This window comes from Lactuca sativa, chromosome 5, assembly GCF_002870075.4.
Source record: "Lactuca sativa cultivar Salinas chromosome 5, Lsat_Salinas_v11, whole genome shotgun sequence".
Taxonomy (NCBI): Eukaryota; Viridiplantae; Streptophyta; class Magnoliopsida; order Asterales; family Asteraceae; genus Lactuca; species Lactuca sativa.
The window spans coordinates 6,970,313-6,985,662 of record NC_056627.2 but is presented as its reverse complement, the minus strand read 5'-3'; the positions used below and the strand labels follow the sequence as shown (position 1 = coordinate 6,985,662).

The following is a 15,350-nucleotide window of genomic DNA, read 5'->3' as shown; positions in this document are numbered from 1 at the left end:
AGAAATGAAAATTTTGTTTTAAAATTTCTGTTGTTACATGTTGGTTATGGGCCGTGAGTATTCCATCCCGAGGATGATTAGACTCATAGTATGTGGGCATTCCAACCTGTTGGTTGTGGGACAGGGGTATTCCAACCCGATAGTTGATTGGACCCATAGTGTGTTGTTGGTGATTCTATGTGTATTGCTGTGAGTATGGGTATTTTAGGGGAACTCACTGTAACATCCCAAAAACACAAGCCAAAAATTTTGTTTTTAAAATCATTTGACAAACATAATCTCATTGTCATAAAATAAATAATCCAACATGTATCTCAAATCTCTTAACATCTGTCAACAAGTAACTATCTCATAAAATATCATTGTAAGCTCGCGTGCTATCAACTGTGGTGTGTGCCATGCCATTAGCTCGAGGCCTTCCCTTTGCTAGCTGAAGTAATTGAAACCAAAACTGAAACTGTAAGCACGAAGTTTAATGAGCTCCCTCAAACTACCACATACCATACAAAGCATATATCAAAAATAACATAACTATGGGACTATTCCCAACTGCATCAGAACGAATCCCGGCATCGGACTCCTGTCCGGCATCGGGCTCACCCCGGCATCCGGCCGCACCGGGCATCGGGCTCACCCCGGCATCCGGCTTACCCCGATACATACATAACATAATCACATAATCTGCATCGGGTTTGCACCGGCATCAGATTGAAGCCCAGAAAAAATAACGTGTAACACATAAACTAGCATACATTGGGCATGCCCCAAAATACATAATAAATGGCATAATGACTAACATACATCGGGCTTGCCCCGACACTGGGCTTACCCCGGAATACTTAACACATAACATATAAAATATCACATATAGTGCATCGGGCTCACCCCGGCATCGAGCCGAAGCCCGGGACATATATCACATAACACATAAACATGCATGAATCACAAAGACATCAAGCATACATAACTACTTCTCGAGACCACCCCGGCATCGGACCGAAGTCCGAAAACATATAAACTGCATCGGGCTTACCCCAACATACTCTACTACTTAAATGTGCCTGCATTGGTGTCTTATACCCGTTCCTGCTTGAGGAAAACTCACCTTATATGTCTGACTGCTGAACTCTAGGTGAGAAATCTCTGCCTGCTGCTCCTACAACTCTACGGCTATAATTTTCATAAAGACACTTAATCAAAAACTGATAACTGATCTTAGAGTAAAATGACCATTTAACCCCTGGCCAAAGTCAAATATCCTGGTCAAAGTTAACTTCTAGTTGACTCGACTCGACGAGTTGGCCTGCCAACTCGACGATTCCCTATCCCTTCATATGTCCCCCAACCTGACTCAACTCGTCGAGTTTAGCAAGAACTCGGCGGGTTCTCCTTCAATCATATCATCGGGACAATCTTCAACTGACTCGCCAAGTTCCTCCTTGAACTCGTCGAGTTTATCTTTGTCATATGAGCGTGTCTAGTCTGTGACTCGCCGGGTTATATGAACAACTCTTCGAGTCCATCTTCATGGGTTGGGAGATAACCTTGGACTCGCCGAGTGTGTTCATACACTCGCTGAGTCCCATGGTTTCTAGGTCCATCGCTATGTCTATTTCGTTGAGTCTTTCTTCTGGACTCATCTACATCCTTTCTAAACTCAACTGGGTTCCTTTGAATCGCAACAGGTTGGGAAACCAAACCCCCAGACTCGCCGAGTCCCAAGAACGACTCGTCGAGTCGACTAATGTCCAAGTCTCTAACTCGATTTATGATGTACAACTCTCATCAAAAAGGTAGATATGGGCTCCTAAATTCGATATAACATGTAAATTCATGAACTTTACGTACATGCATGGGACTTTTATGCTCAAGGGACCAAAAATGGGGTGTATTACATACATGGGGTTCTCATGGCCATAAAGATGGCACTTTTATACCATGAGGACCCTCCAAGGTTCCAAATCTGGAGATATATCAACTTGGGACGTTCAAGTCCCAAAGATCAAGCTTCTTGGACCTAAAACTCCATAAAAATGACCACAAGGAGATATAAGAAACTACAAGTCAAGTATGAAGCTTGATTACCAGAAAGTGAAGATAAAATGATGTTGTTCTTGGATCTACAATCTTCTCTTGAAGTCCTCCTTCTTCCTCTCCTTCACACAAGCTTCAAATCACACAAGATTACTCAAAAATGGCACTCAAACACACACAAGGCTCAAGGTGGCGAGTTAATGTTTTCTAGACGTTGAGGGAGTGATAAGGGAGGCCACAAGGGTGTTATCTTCTTTAAGTAGGGGGACAAACCCTTAAAATTAGGGTTTCCATCATACAACTCCTACTCGCCGAGCCGGTCGTCCGACTCGTCAAGTAGGTCACTTAGTTCCTCGACCCGGAGTCGATCCTACTCGACGAGTTAAGCCCCCAACTCATCAAGTCCAAGGGTAAAATACGAAGTTTAGCTTGAATTTAAATGCGTACCCGAGACGGGGAGTTACAATTCTCCCCCCCCCTTGTCTTTGACTTCGCCCTCGCAGCCTGCTGTCTTTGAAAACAACTCTGGGTAGTGCTCACTCGTATCCTCCTGGGGCTCCCACGTCCATTCTGAACCCTTGCGGTGCTGCCACTGCACCTTCATTAACTCCACCCTCTTATTTCTCAGCTCCTTCATCTTGCGTTCTAAAATCGCCACTGGTCTGTTGATGTAGTTCAGGCTATTGTCAACCTAAATGTCCTCAAGGGGTACCACTGCAGAATCATCCACTAAGCACTTTCACAACTGAGAAACATGGAACATGTTGTGGATCTGGCTTAGCTCTGCTGGAAGATGCCGATAAGCAACCCGACCCACCCGGGCCAAAACCCTAAATGGACCAATGAACCTGGGGCCTAGCTTTCCACTCTTCCAAAACCTGATAACAACCTTCCAGGGTGACACTTTCAGGAGGACCATATCGCCCACCTGAAACTCCAAGTCCGAACGCCACTTGTCGGCATAACTCTTCTGCCGACTCTGAGCAGTCTGGAGTCTGCTCTGTACCTGTTGAATCCACTCCGTGGTCTTGAGTAGTACCTCCATACTCCCCAGGACTCTCTGACTGACCTCACCCTAACAGATTGGGATCCTACACTTCCTCCCGTAGAGCATATCAAAGGGAGGCCGGTCTATACTGGAGTGATAGCTATTGTTATACGAAAATTATGCTAACGGAATATGCATATCTCAACTGCCACCGAAATCTAGCACACATGCCCGAAGCATGTCCTCGAGAGACTGAATCGTCCTCTCGCTTTGCCTGTCCGTCTGAGGATGGAAAGCGGTGCTGAAATGGAGACGAGTACCCATCTCGTCGTGAAACTGCTTTCAAAAACCTGGAAGTAAACTGGATGTCTCGATCTGACACCACCGGGACCGGCACTCCATGACGTGCCACTACCTCTCGCACATAAATTTCAGCCAACTTCTCGGTCGAGATGCTCTCCTGTATCAGTATAAAATGGGCGCTCTTGGTCAACCAATCCACGTTGACCCATATAGAATCAACCCCACATGTGGTCCTGAGAAGCTTAGTAATAAAGTCCATAGTGATATCCTCCCATTTCCACACGGGAATATCTAACGACTGCATGTTGCCGTGGGGCCTCTGGTGCTCTTCCTTGACCTTCCTGCAGGTCAGGCATCTCTCCACGTACCAAGCTACGTCCCGCTTCATGCAAGGCCACCAGTAATCGGATCGAAGATCTCTGTACATCTTCATTGACCCTGGATGGATGGAGAACCGAGACTTATGGGCCTCATCCATCAACACCTGCCGTACTCTGCCCCAGTACGGTACCCAGAGCCTCCCATGTAGGGTCAACAATCATCAGATATCATAATCAAACGAAGCTACTCAGCCCACTATCCTCTCTCCCTTCTGGCGCTCCTCCTTCAGGACCTCCACCTACGCCTCGCTAGTCTGCTCCAATAGTGGAGTAATCACTGTCATCGTCAGACAGATATCTCAGATCGGAGCCGCTACCATCTTGCGGCTCAGGGGGTCGGCCTCCAAGTTGGCCTTGCTCGGGTGGTAAAGGATCTCACAGTCGTAATCCTTTACCACATCTGACCACTGATGCTGCCTCATGTTTAGATTCGGTTGATCCATGAGGTACCTCAAACTCTTATGGTCCATGTAGACAGTACACTGGACCCCATAGAGGTAATGCCGCCAAATCTTGAGGGCAAACACCACTGCCTCCAGCTATAAATCATGCGTCGGGTAGTTAGCCTCCTGAGGCTTCAACTGTCTAGAGGCATAAGCTATCACATTGTAACAGCCCGAAATCTCAGGTATTACTAAATTACGTTTTTGGGTGGTTAAGAGGGGACTCGGCGAGTTGGAGCCTAGACTCGCCGAGTAGGATCGCAGACTTGGTCGCGGGATCGCGACTGGACTCGACGAGTCCAGGTATGGACTCGGCGAGTCGACGCTGTTTAGCGGAAACCCTAACCGTTTAGGTTTGGGACGTATAAAAGGGACTCATTGGCCGTCATTGTTCGTTTTAGCCTTCTGAGAAGAACCCTAGATCGATTGGGTGCAGCTGGAGCAAGGATCTTAGGCCATTGTTGGTTAGAGAAGAGTGGTTGTGCAAGGAAGAGAAAGGATTGGCTAAAGGAGCAGCAAGGGGTCACATTCTGAGGATTGGGAATACAGAGAATACATCATCCAGGTAAGAATTCGTGTGTGCTCTGCTATATTGATGTATTTATGAAATTAGGGTTTATAGAACCCATTTAGTGATTAGATGAAGTAGTGCCTTGTTACCCAACGACTATAATCTTGTAGTAGGACCTTTAGAGGTCCAGAAGGTCCCATGCATGTGTAATTCGGGACGAGACCTATCTCAGGAAGCAGTTACTCGTCTGCATGGCATGGACTCGCCGAGTTGTTCTTCAGACTCGGCGAGTAGCTTGAAGATTTACTGGGACTCGCCGAGTTGTTCTTCAGACTCGGCGAGTGGAGTCGGGGTGGCCCCGCGATTCTTCCAGGAGTAACTCGTCGGGTCAAGGAGGGTACTCGACGAGTAGATAAGGAACCTCAGAAAGTTGGAAGACGTCTAGACTCGCCGAGTCGCCATGGTACTCGCCGAGTCCGGTCGAGTTGACAGTTGACCGTTGACCAGAGTTGACCTAAGTCTGACTTCTTAGGGATAGTCACACTTAGAAGATATAAGTATTAATGAGATATGTAATGCTATAGGGAGGTTGTAGCTCGTCGGTTGTGCACGAGTCATTTCGGGATTTGCTAGCGTTTAGCTTCTACGAGGTGAGTCTTCTCACTATACTGTACCCGGAAGGGTTTGACTGTGTGACCGGAAGGTCGGATACGTTATGTGATATGTATGCTATGTGTGGTAAGTTATTTGTTATATGTGCTATGTATGTTATGTGGGCCGGAAGGCGATTATGTTATGGGCCGGAAGGCGTTGTAATGAGGACCGGAAGGTCAGGGCCTGGAAAGGCGTATGTGCGTAAGTGTATATTGGGGAACTCACTAAGCATTTATGCTTACAGTTGTTGTGCATGTATTTCAGGTACTAGCGAGGACCGTGGGAAGGTGCCGGCATGATCGATACACACTGAAGATCGTCTTTATGATCTTGGGATTTGAATAATTGTATTTGACATAATAGTTAAACTATTTATGCCTTGTTTAAAATGGAAACAATTACGTATTTTTTTTAATGAAAAATTTGTTTGAAAATTTGAGTTGTTACACACATGCCCCCGCTGCATCAACACTACTCCCATACCTGTGATCGAAACGTCACATTAGACTACAAAGTCATCTACTCCCTCTGGCAGGGTAAGAATTGGAGCCTCGCACATTCGCTGTCTGAGCGTCTCAAAGGTCGTCTGCTGCTCAGAACCCCAGCGAAACACCACCGACTTCTCGGTCAGTCGGGTGAGCAAAACTGTTATCTTCAAGAAATCTTGGATAAATCTCCTGTAATACCCTGCTAAACCAAGGAAGCTCCGAATCTCGGATGGAGACCTCGGGGCCTCCCACTGCATCACGGCCTCTATCTTGGCTGGGTCAACTAATATACCCTTCTGGTTGACAAGGTGTCCCAAAAACTGCACCTCGCACAACTAGAACTCACACTTGGAGAACTTTGCGAAAAGTCTCTCCTTCCTCAAGGTCTCTAGCACCTCCCTCAAGTGCTCCTCGTGCTACTCCTGAGTATTGGAATACACCAAGATGTCATCAATGAATACTATCACAGACCGGTCTAGCATCGGCCTGCACACGCGGTTCATGAGATCCATGAACGCGGTTGGAGCGTTGGTGAGCCCAAACGGCATCACCACAAACTCATAATGACCATAGCGGTTCCTACAAGCGGTCTTTTGCACATCATCTTCTCTGACCCGCACCTGGTGATAATCGGGCTGTAGATTAATCTTGGAGAACCAAGATGCCTGCTGAAGCTGATCGAACAAATCATCTACCCTCGGGAGTGGGTAAGGTTTGTTCACCGTTACCTTATTCAGGTCCCAGTAATCTATACACATGCGACGCGACTCGTTCTTCTTCTTCACAAACAGGATTGGGGCTCCCCATGGTGAACTGCTCGGCCTGATAAAACCCTTGTCTAGCAGCTCCTACAGCTGCGTAGACAACTCCTACATCTCTAGAGGAACCAGCTGATAGGGTGCCCTGGCTATCGGAGCCGCACCAGGGACTAGGTCGATCCGGAACTCAACCTATCTTTCCGGAGGTATCCCAGGCAAATCCTCCAGGAACACATCCGGATACTCTCGTACCAGAGGCACATCATTGACTGTCGTCTTACCTTTATCTCGGGTATCCATGACATAGGCAACATATCCCGCACAGCCCTGCTGAATGTGACGTCTCGCTCTCGCTGCAGAACAGAAAATTGGTCAACGTCGTGGCCTCTCGCCCTAAATCACCAACTCTCCCCCACTGGGAGTGCGAACTCTAAGCAACTGTTGTTCACAATCTATCACTTCCCCATTGGGGCTCAACCAATCCATACCTACTATAACTTTATTCCCTCGCAGGGGAATAGGAACCAGATTCACCAAGAACTGCTCATCAAATAACCACAATGTACATCCTTTATGAAATCCCATGACCCTGATGGTCCTGTCATCAGTTATCTCAACATCGAGTGGGCAATCCAGATCCCCTAGAGCTCTGCTAAATCGCTTGCTAAGTGCAAGCGACATAAATGATCAGGTAGCCCCCGAATCAAACAATACCATAGCTGAAATATCTTTCACTAAGAACGACTCTATACACAAACACAGAACCATGAAAAACAAACAGTATCAAATACAGAGATAAGAGGAAAATGCATACCCGTCACCACGTCAGGAGCTGCTCGTGACTCCTCTCCAGTAAGCTAAAAAGCCCTTCTCCGTGCCGTAAGTGCCCAGCCCGGCCCTGACGGCCATCTGCAATCTTCAAAGTAGCAGGAGAAGGTGCTAACACCTTCCCTTCTACTACTAAGCTCGGGAAATGGGACCGTTTGTGTCCCCTCTGATTGCACTGAAAGTAAATCAGGTCAGATGCTTGTGTGGTGGTGGTAGTAGCTGTGCAGTCTCGGCTCATATGACCAGTTCGGCCGCACTTGTAGCAGCCCGAACTCCCTGCCTTGCACTCTCCCTCGTGCATCCTGCCGCATTTGCCGTAGCGACCGTGGTTCTGCTGGCTCCGAGATCTAAGATCTGATACCTTGGGATTCTTGCCTGAACCTCCTGACTGAACTCCCTTTGGCTTCCTCTTCCTCTCTACCTCTAAATCCAACTCTCTCTCTCTCTCTCTATCTATCTATCTATCTATCTATCTTTCTCGGGTCCTCGCTATCATATCCTACAACATCTTGCAGCTGGATCGGCTCACAAATTGGTGGATATAACTCCGCAACATCTCATGATATCGAGCCTTTTTCATCTCCTCGTCCACCGCATACTACAGAACGAGAAGAGCCCTCTCCCTAAACTTGGCGGTAATCTCCACCGCAGTCTTTGTCGTTTGTTGGAGATCCTGGAACTCCCTAACAAGCTGATGCACCTCAATAACAGGTGCGAACTAGGCCCTGAACCTAGTCGTGAAATCACTCCAAGTCATAGTATCCAACACAGTGTCATCTCCAATGGCTCTCCCGACCTCCTCCTACCAGTCATGTGCCTTGTCCTTCAGAAGAGACAACGCGAGCCTAACCTTGTCCCCCTCGGGACACCTGCTGGTGCGGAAAGCATTAGCGACATCTGCCAACCATCTGGTACTAGCAATGGGGTCTCGAGCCCCTGGTAATCAGAAGCTCCACATGCCCTGAACTCTCTGAACTCAAGCGTGCGCGACATCATCATGGCCACCACCTCAAAGCAAAATGTACTCAATCTCTCATCCTTAAGCTCCAGAATACCCTCTTTGATCGAACCAAAGATCACAGGAGTCTGCTCAAGTATGCTACGTGTGATCTCTAAGGAGATGAACTCTCTCGTCTGCTCATCCAAATGCTCAACTCCAGAGCCTGAACCTGATCCCTCTCCGGCACCTGAACTGTCGACCGCTGGTCTAGGGCATAAAACCACCATTCTGAAAACACATAATGACAAATGTCAGAATACAATTATAACTCGAGGGATCATATCTACTACAAGTTCCCTGGTCTTGTATCAGCCTTCCTTGATTCGAGTACGGACCCTCTGCTTTTAGTAGTACGGGCCCATACTACATTCCAAATCTATTCGTACTTTTCCACAAGAAGTGTCTTGACTCCACCAAGTCCCTCCTCCTACTACTGCTCTCTGCTACTCTCATCCTAGGCACGCCCTAGGGTAATCACCATCCCACTCTCCGCCATCAGCTGCATAAGAAGTCCCTGCCTTCTTCCTCTAACTAGCTCGTGAATATTATTAAATATTACTCAGACTAGATAATTATTCGAATGAAAGATCCTACCCTACAACGGTTGGACTCAAACAAGAGCTGCGAAATAGAGCTAGACCTAACCTTCTGAAATTATTTAGTCCTTGCAATATATAACTTAACGTATTCGTTTACTAGTTAGTGAAAGACAGCTAGAACTCCTAAAAGCACAAAGCAAGTAGCATTTGGACATCGAGTACACATAATCAAGCATATACTACTCAGGCTATCATCCTGACTAATTTGTACTAGCATGCAGTTCTCATAAAGCTAAAACACATATAGCAGGCACATAAGGCATCCTTCCTAGATCCTTAGTCCTAATCTAGCATGTTGTTCTAACAAAGCTGATAATCATAACAGAAACTTGAATGGGAAATTTGGGAGTACTTACTTGAGCTCGGCTGATTGCATGCACCACACCCTTTTCTCTTTTTCCTTTCTAAAAATTCATTTCGCTTTTTCTAAAACTCTTTTCTTTTCTCAAAACTCCTACTTACAAAAATTGATTTTTCTTTTGAAAATTTCTATACCAATTCCTTAGTTTGAGTTCAGACACGCCCGAAAGGTGTGCCTGAATCCCTCAAACCAAGGCTCTGATACCAACTTGTAACATCCCAAAAACACAAGCCAAAAATTTTGTTTTTAAAATCATTTGAAAAACATAATCTCATCGTCATAAAATAAATAATTCAACATGTATCTCAAATCTCTTAAAATCTGTCAACAAATAACTATCTCATAAAATATCAGAGTAAGCTCCCAAGCTATCAACTGTGGTGTGTGCCATGTCATCAACTCGAGCCCTTCCCTTTGCTAGCTGAAGTACCTGAAACCAAAACTGAGACTATAAGCACGAAGCTTAGTGAGCTCCTCCAAACTACCACTTACCATACAAAACACATATAAAAAAATAACATAACTCTGGGACTATTCCCAACTGCATCGGGACGAATCCCGACATCGGCTTACCCGACATCGGACTCCTGTCCGACATCAGGCTCACCCTGGCATCCGATTGCACCGGGCATCGGGGTCACCCCGGCATCGGGCTTACCCCGACACATACATAAAATAATCACATAATTTGCATCGGGCTTGCCCCGACATCGAACCGAAGCCCAGAACAAATAACGTGTAACACATAAACTAGCATACATCGGGCCTGCCCCGAAATACATAATAAATGGCATAATGACTAACATACATCGGGCTTGCCCCGGCATTGGGCTTACCCCGGAACACTTAAAACATAACATATAACATATCATATATACTGCATCGGGATCACCCCGACATCGGGCCGAAGCCTGGAACATATATCACATAACACATAAACATGCATGAATCACAAAGACATCAAGCATACATAACTACTTCTCAGGACCGCCCCGACATCGGACCAAATTCCGGCAACATATAAACTACATCGGGCTAACCCGACATCGGGCTTACCCCGACATACTCTACTACTTAAACGGGCCGTCATTGGTGTGACAACCCGAAATTTTCTCAGTTATTTTTTGATGGGTTTTGGCTATAAGAACATCCTATGTGCTCATACAAACCCTAATGCTTGGATCTAGGTTTCTCTGTTGTACATGCAAGTTATCCAAGACTATAAACCCTAGATCTAACATATGATAATCAATATAACATATAATTAGGGTTTACATCATACCTTGATTGTTATGTAGCAATAACAAGCCAAATTCCTTCTTGTATTGACTTTAGAAAGCTTAGAGTCACAAATGTCACTCCTCTAATGGTTCACAAACACCAAGAGTAAGAGGCTGAAGAGGAGAGAGGATGGAGGCTGCCCAAAAACGTGTGAAACCCTAGAAGGATGCTTAGCCACGTTTTTGGGTCATAAGGGTCATATATATAGGAGGCTATTAGGGTTATCTAACAAGGAAACCCTAAATTGGATGCTTAAGCCCTAAGCAACCCATAGATTCCTTTCCTTAAGGCCTTGGACGATTTCCTCATGGGTTTCCCCATGGAATTCGTCCACTCCTTAATATAAGGCAATCCATGGCCCAAATTGCAATTATATTATAATTACAATTCCAGTCCCTTAAGTTTAATTAATCTCTTTTAGTCACAAAACTAATTACCAATTAATTATTGACTAATATTAATTAAACAATATAATTTCTACATTAATATATTATTCTCATAATATATTAATAAATCATATTTAATCCTTTCTCTCCATAATTCATCCTATCAAGTTGCTTTGGTGAAGGCAACCCAAAAGGACCATGCACCATCGGGTCAAGTACATACCAAAATAGTTATGGACTTAGACACTAATCCAACATTTTTAACCACCTCCGTTAATAAAAATTTAAATTTATTAAATTTTCCGTCAACTTCTTGAGTTAAGCAAATTAACTAAGGTTATAGTTATAATTCTACACGAGCTGGAACACCAAAAATCGCGCGAAAAACCTTCAATTCCTCGAAAATCAACGAGTTCATGGCCACGACGAGTTTACGACCGTAAACTCGTGTACGGCCGTAAATCAGTTTACGGTCGGTGTCAGGTGGACCCCACCACCGACCATACCCCTGGCCTATAAATACAGGACCCCCACCCTCATTTGAACCTTCTTGGCCGGAAACACCCACTTTCTCTCTATAAACCTCTTTACCATAAACACCATAAAGCCCTTCTTTCTCCCGAAAAACGTTGGAAATCGTCATTTAGGGTTGTTTGGGGACATCTGGAACACTTTTTCGTCAAAAACAAGCAACCTTGTTCTTGAGTTTACGGCTGTAATCCCCCAGGTCTTCAAAATCCGCAAACCGAGTTCACGACCGTAAACCCTGTTCACGGCCGTGAACTCCTTTCACGGCCGTAAACCCCATGTACGGCCGTAAACAGCTCTTTCGTGGGGAAAATCATGTTTTCAACCAAGTCCCGGTAACATTCCTTAACCGAATCCGAGTGTTTATCTAACACTTTATCTAATAAAATTGCTAATTTAGATACATATATGTATTGATTTCATATTAGGATTCTGTTAAGTGCCACGCGAGTCAACTCAAGGATCGTCCAGTTCAATCCTTTGCAACCAACCAACTGTGAGTTCATACCCCTACGCTTTTATGATTTTTAAATGTTTTCAGGGGGGACACAAGCCAAACACAACATTTTTCAACCAGTTAAACTTATGCAATTATCCTAACTAACAAGTTTTCATAAATTATTTAGATATTTTACACCTTTTGTATTATGCGGAGCATAAGGGGCGATTTCTAAATTTAATTGCGAAATTTCTAATTATTTCACGAACTTAACCTTACAATCAAACTATAATGCGTATAGTTTGGGAATTTCATTATCAGTTTCACAGATACCAACTATATATACGAGTGAGTTAATAAACTATGATAGATTTAGTTTATGTCGTATAATACCACAAGAGTACAACAGTAAATAATTATTTTACTATGATTATTTTATCTTACAAAAATATACACCGGATTTTCATTCGAACAATCAATAAACTTTAATATATTATTACTCATAATGTCGTCTACTTAATTGGGAGACACGTCCTTGGGCGCTTACAGCATAACCTAAGTGGAGGACTATCCTTATGAACCAAAATTTCCTGGAGAGAAAGCATGGCCTTTGTGTATAGATCTATACGGGATTGACTGCCCCGCACCTGGTTGTTAGCTACAGTCGGACTAGCAGGTCTACGGGTGACAAATGTCATAAAGGATTTCGGCGTCCGTTTCACGTCGAGTCAAGTTAATGTTTGATCATAAAACTCGCCAATCATACGACTCTTTTACGTAATAATATACATTTGCTTCCTTAACATAAGTATGATACTTATGCCTTGCGATTTCGAAACCATTAAAGCAACCAACGCCTGTATCCAGGGAAAATAAGGGATTTTCCCAGCAAAACGAACGTACTTTGCCTACTCGTGGTAGCCAGGGTTTTTCAAATGAAATACATTTTTATACTGATGGTAACCTGGTTTTCGACACAAACGAGGTTTTACATATAATGAAAATGAATTAATCATTTAAATTTAGTGACTAGTTTTCATTATAAAAACATGCTTATGAACTCATTAGCTTTATGCTGATACATTTTCCAAACTGCTTGTATCCTCAGGACAACAATAGACAGGTACCATTTGCCAACTTTTGGAGAAGACGGAGTGTTCAAAGTCTCATTTCTACTTTTGTTTCATTTTGATGTATATAAACTATGTTTTTAAACAGATGTAAATATTCTTATTGTAATGTAATGGTTGTGTTTGCTTTGATTGCTATGATACGATTGTGATGATACTACGCATGACGTCATCCACCCCCAGACGGTTCCACTGTTTGTTCCTACGGTTCGAGGTTGTGACAGATTGGTATCAGAGCTATTGTTTATAGTGAACTAAGTATACTGAACCTTACATGGTATACAACTATAAACACTAAGGGGACGAAGTGCTCTGAACTAAAAGTATACTTTAAAATATAAGTATTTTACAAGAAGTATACAAGTATACCTACACACCAGAAACAGTAATCACAAATAGAACAAAACAAAAGTATTTGGATGTTTGACACTTCAGTTAAACCTGGGCAATTCTGTAATCATGTATAGGGTCAATATAGCATGATCAACTATATTTATTCGAGACATGACCAACATGTGCTTGGCAGTGACTGTGGTGTTACAGAAAACCTAAAACTTACCAAGTATTCTTACCACAAGATCGATAAAACAAAACCTACAACTTAAAATACTATCAGAGTATTTTACTAGAATCAAATTCTTTGCAGAAATTCATTTCCAAGTGGTTCCACTCATTCCTTTTAGCGATAAGTTTACTTGCATTAGTAACTTTTCCTTGTTTATCGCTTAGTAGGACACTCTAGCTATCATATTGAGATATTTTATTGCTTCATATCTCTTGATTCAATTCAGAGGACTTACCATCCTCTTCTTCCTGATTACTTTTAGAACAAGATGCCTCCCAATAAAAGATCCAACAAAAAGAACAACAATCCTCCACTGCCACCTCCTCAGTTCGATCCTGCTATATTCTAGGCAGTTGTTACTGCCTCTGTGGCTGCCGCAATGTCACCGATTAATCATGGCGGCTCTGGTGGGTCGGGAGGCGGTACTCATCCCCAAAATCAGGAAGGTAGTCAGGGACACCAGAAGGAGTGTTCATATAAAGACTTCATGAACGCAAAACCTACATCTTTCAACGATAATGGAGGTGTTATTACCCCGACTCGATGGTTCGAGAAGATCGAATCCATCTTAGAAATTTGTTCCTGTTCTGAAGCCAACAAGGTGAAATTTGCCGCTTGCACTTTCACCGACAGAGCATTGACCTGGTGGAATGGTCGCGTCAAATCCTTAACCCTGCCAGTAGCAAATGCTATGGGTTGGGAGGGCTTGAAGGAGCTCATGCTTGTTGAATACTGCCTAAGGGGCGAGATGCAGAAACTGGAGCACGAACTCTGGAACTTGAAGATGAAGGGTTCTGAAATTGCCCCCTACATAGCTAGATTCTGCGATGTAGCTCTCCTCTGTCCGGGAATGGTTACCTCGGAAATCAAGAAAATAGAGAGGTTCATATGGGGATTGACGCCCCCAACGTAAGGAAATGTCTTGGCTGCTAAGTCGGCCACTTCTGACAGCGCCGAGTGCCTGGCACAGACTTTCATAGATCACGGAGTTGATCTCGATGCAGCAGTAGCCACTCCCGAACCAACAAAAGTGAGTGGTGGGAAAAGAAAATTTTGGAAGCAACGAAAGGGCCAGCTTTTGCAAGAGCCCTCAAAGAAACAACAAACGATGGCAGTTCACGCTGTTACTAATCCTGCCGCTGCCCCTGCCACTCAAGCACCTACCAGTAGATATGTTGGTACCCTTCCTCAGTGCGACAAGTGCAATTACCATCATAATCCTAGCCCATGCCGTGAATTTCTCTATAACAATTGTGGCAAGAAGGGTCACACAGCTCGAGCCTGCAAGACACAAGTCCAGCCAACCAATCAGGTGTCTGGGGCGGGTGTTGGTCAAGCCTGTTATGGTTGTGGAGAAGTCGGGCACTACAAGAGAAATTGCCCCAAGGAAACAACCACTGGCAACACTGGGAGAGTGTTAGCTGATGGGTTTTATGCATAAGAACAATCATATGTGCTCATACAAACCCTAATGTTTGGATCTAGGTTTCTCTATTGTACATGCTTTGAATCCAAGACTTACAAACCTAAATCTATCATGTATAATTCGAAATTATCAGAAAGAAAACCGATCTAACTGGTTTACCTCTTTCAAGTAGCTTGAATCCTTGTAATCTTCTTGATCTTGAGTTTAGAGTCATAACTGTAACTCCTCTAATGGTTCACAAACCCCAC

The 15,350-nt window shown here is 44.1% G+C and overlaps 1 protein-coding gene across 1 annotated transcript; it reads left to right on the top strand.

Moving 5' to 3' along the window:
• Positions 1-14,784: 14,784 nt before the first annotated feature.
• On the top strand, positions 14,785-15,117 carry LOC111883565 (uncharacterized). The gene has a single exon (XM_023879886.1). It carries the CDS (start codon positions 14,785-14,787, stop codon positions 15,115-15,117), a length of 333 nt encoding a protein of 110 aa, XP_023735654.1.
• Positions 15,118-15,350: the final 233 nt, after the last annotated feature.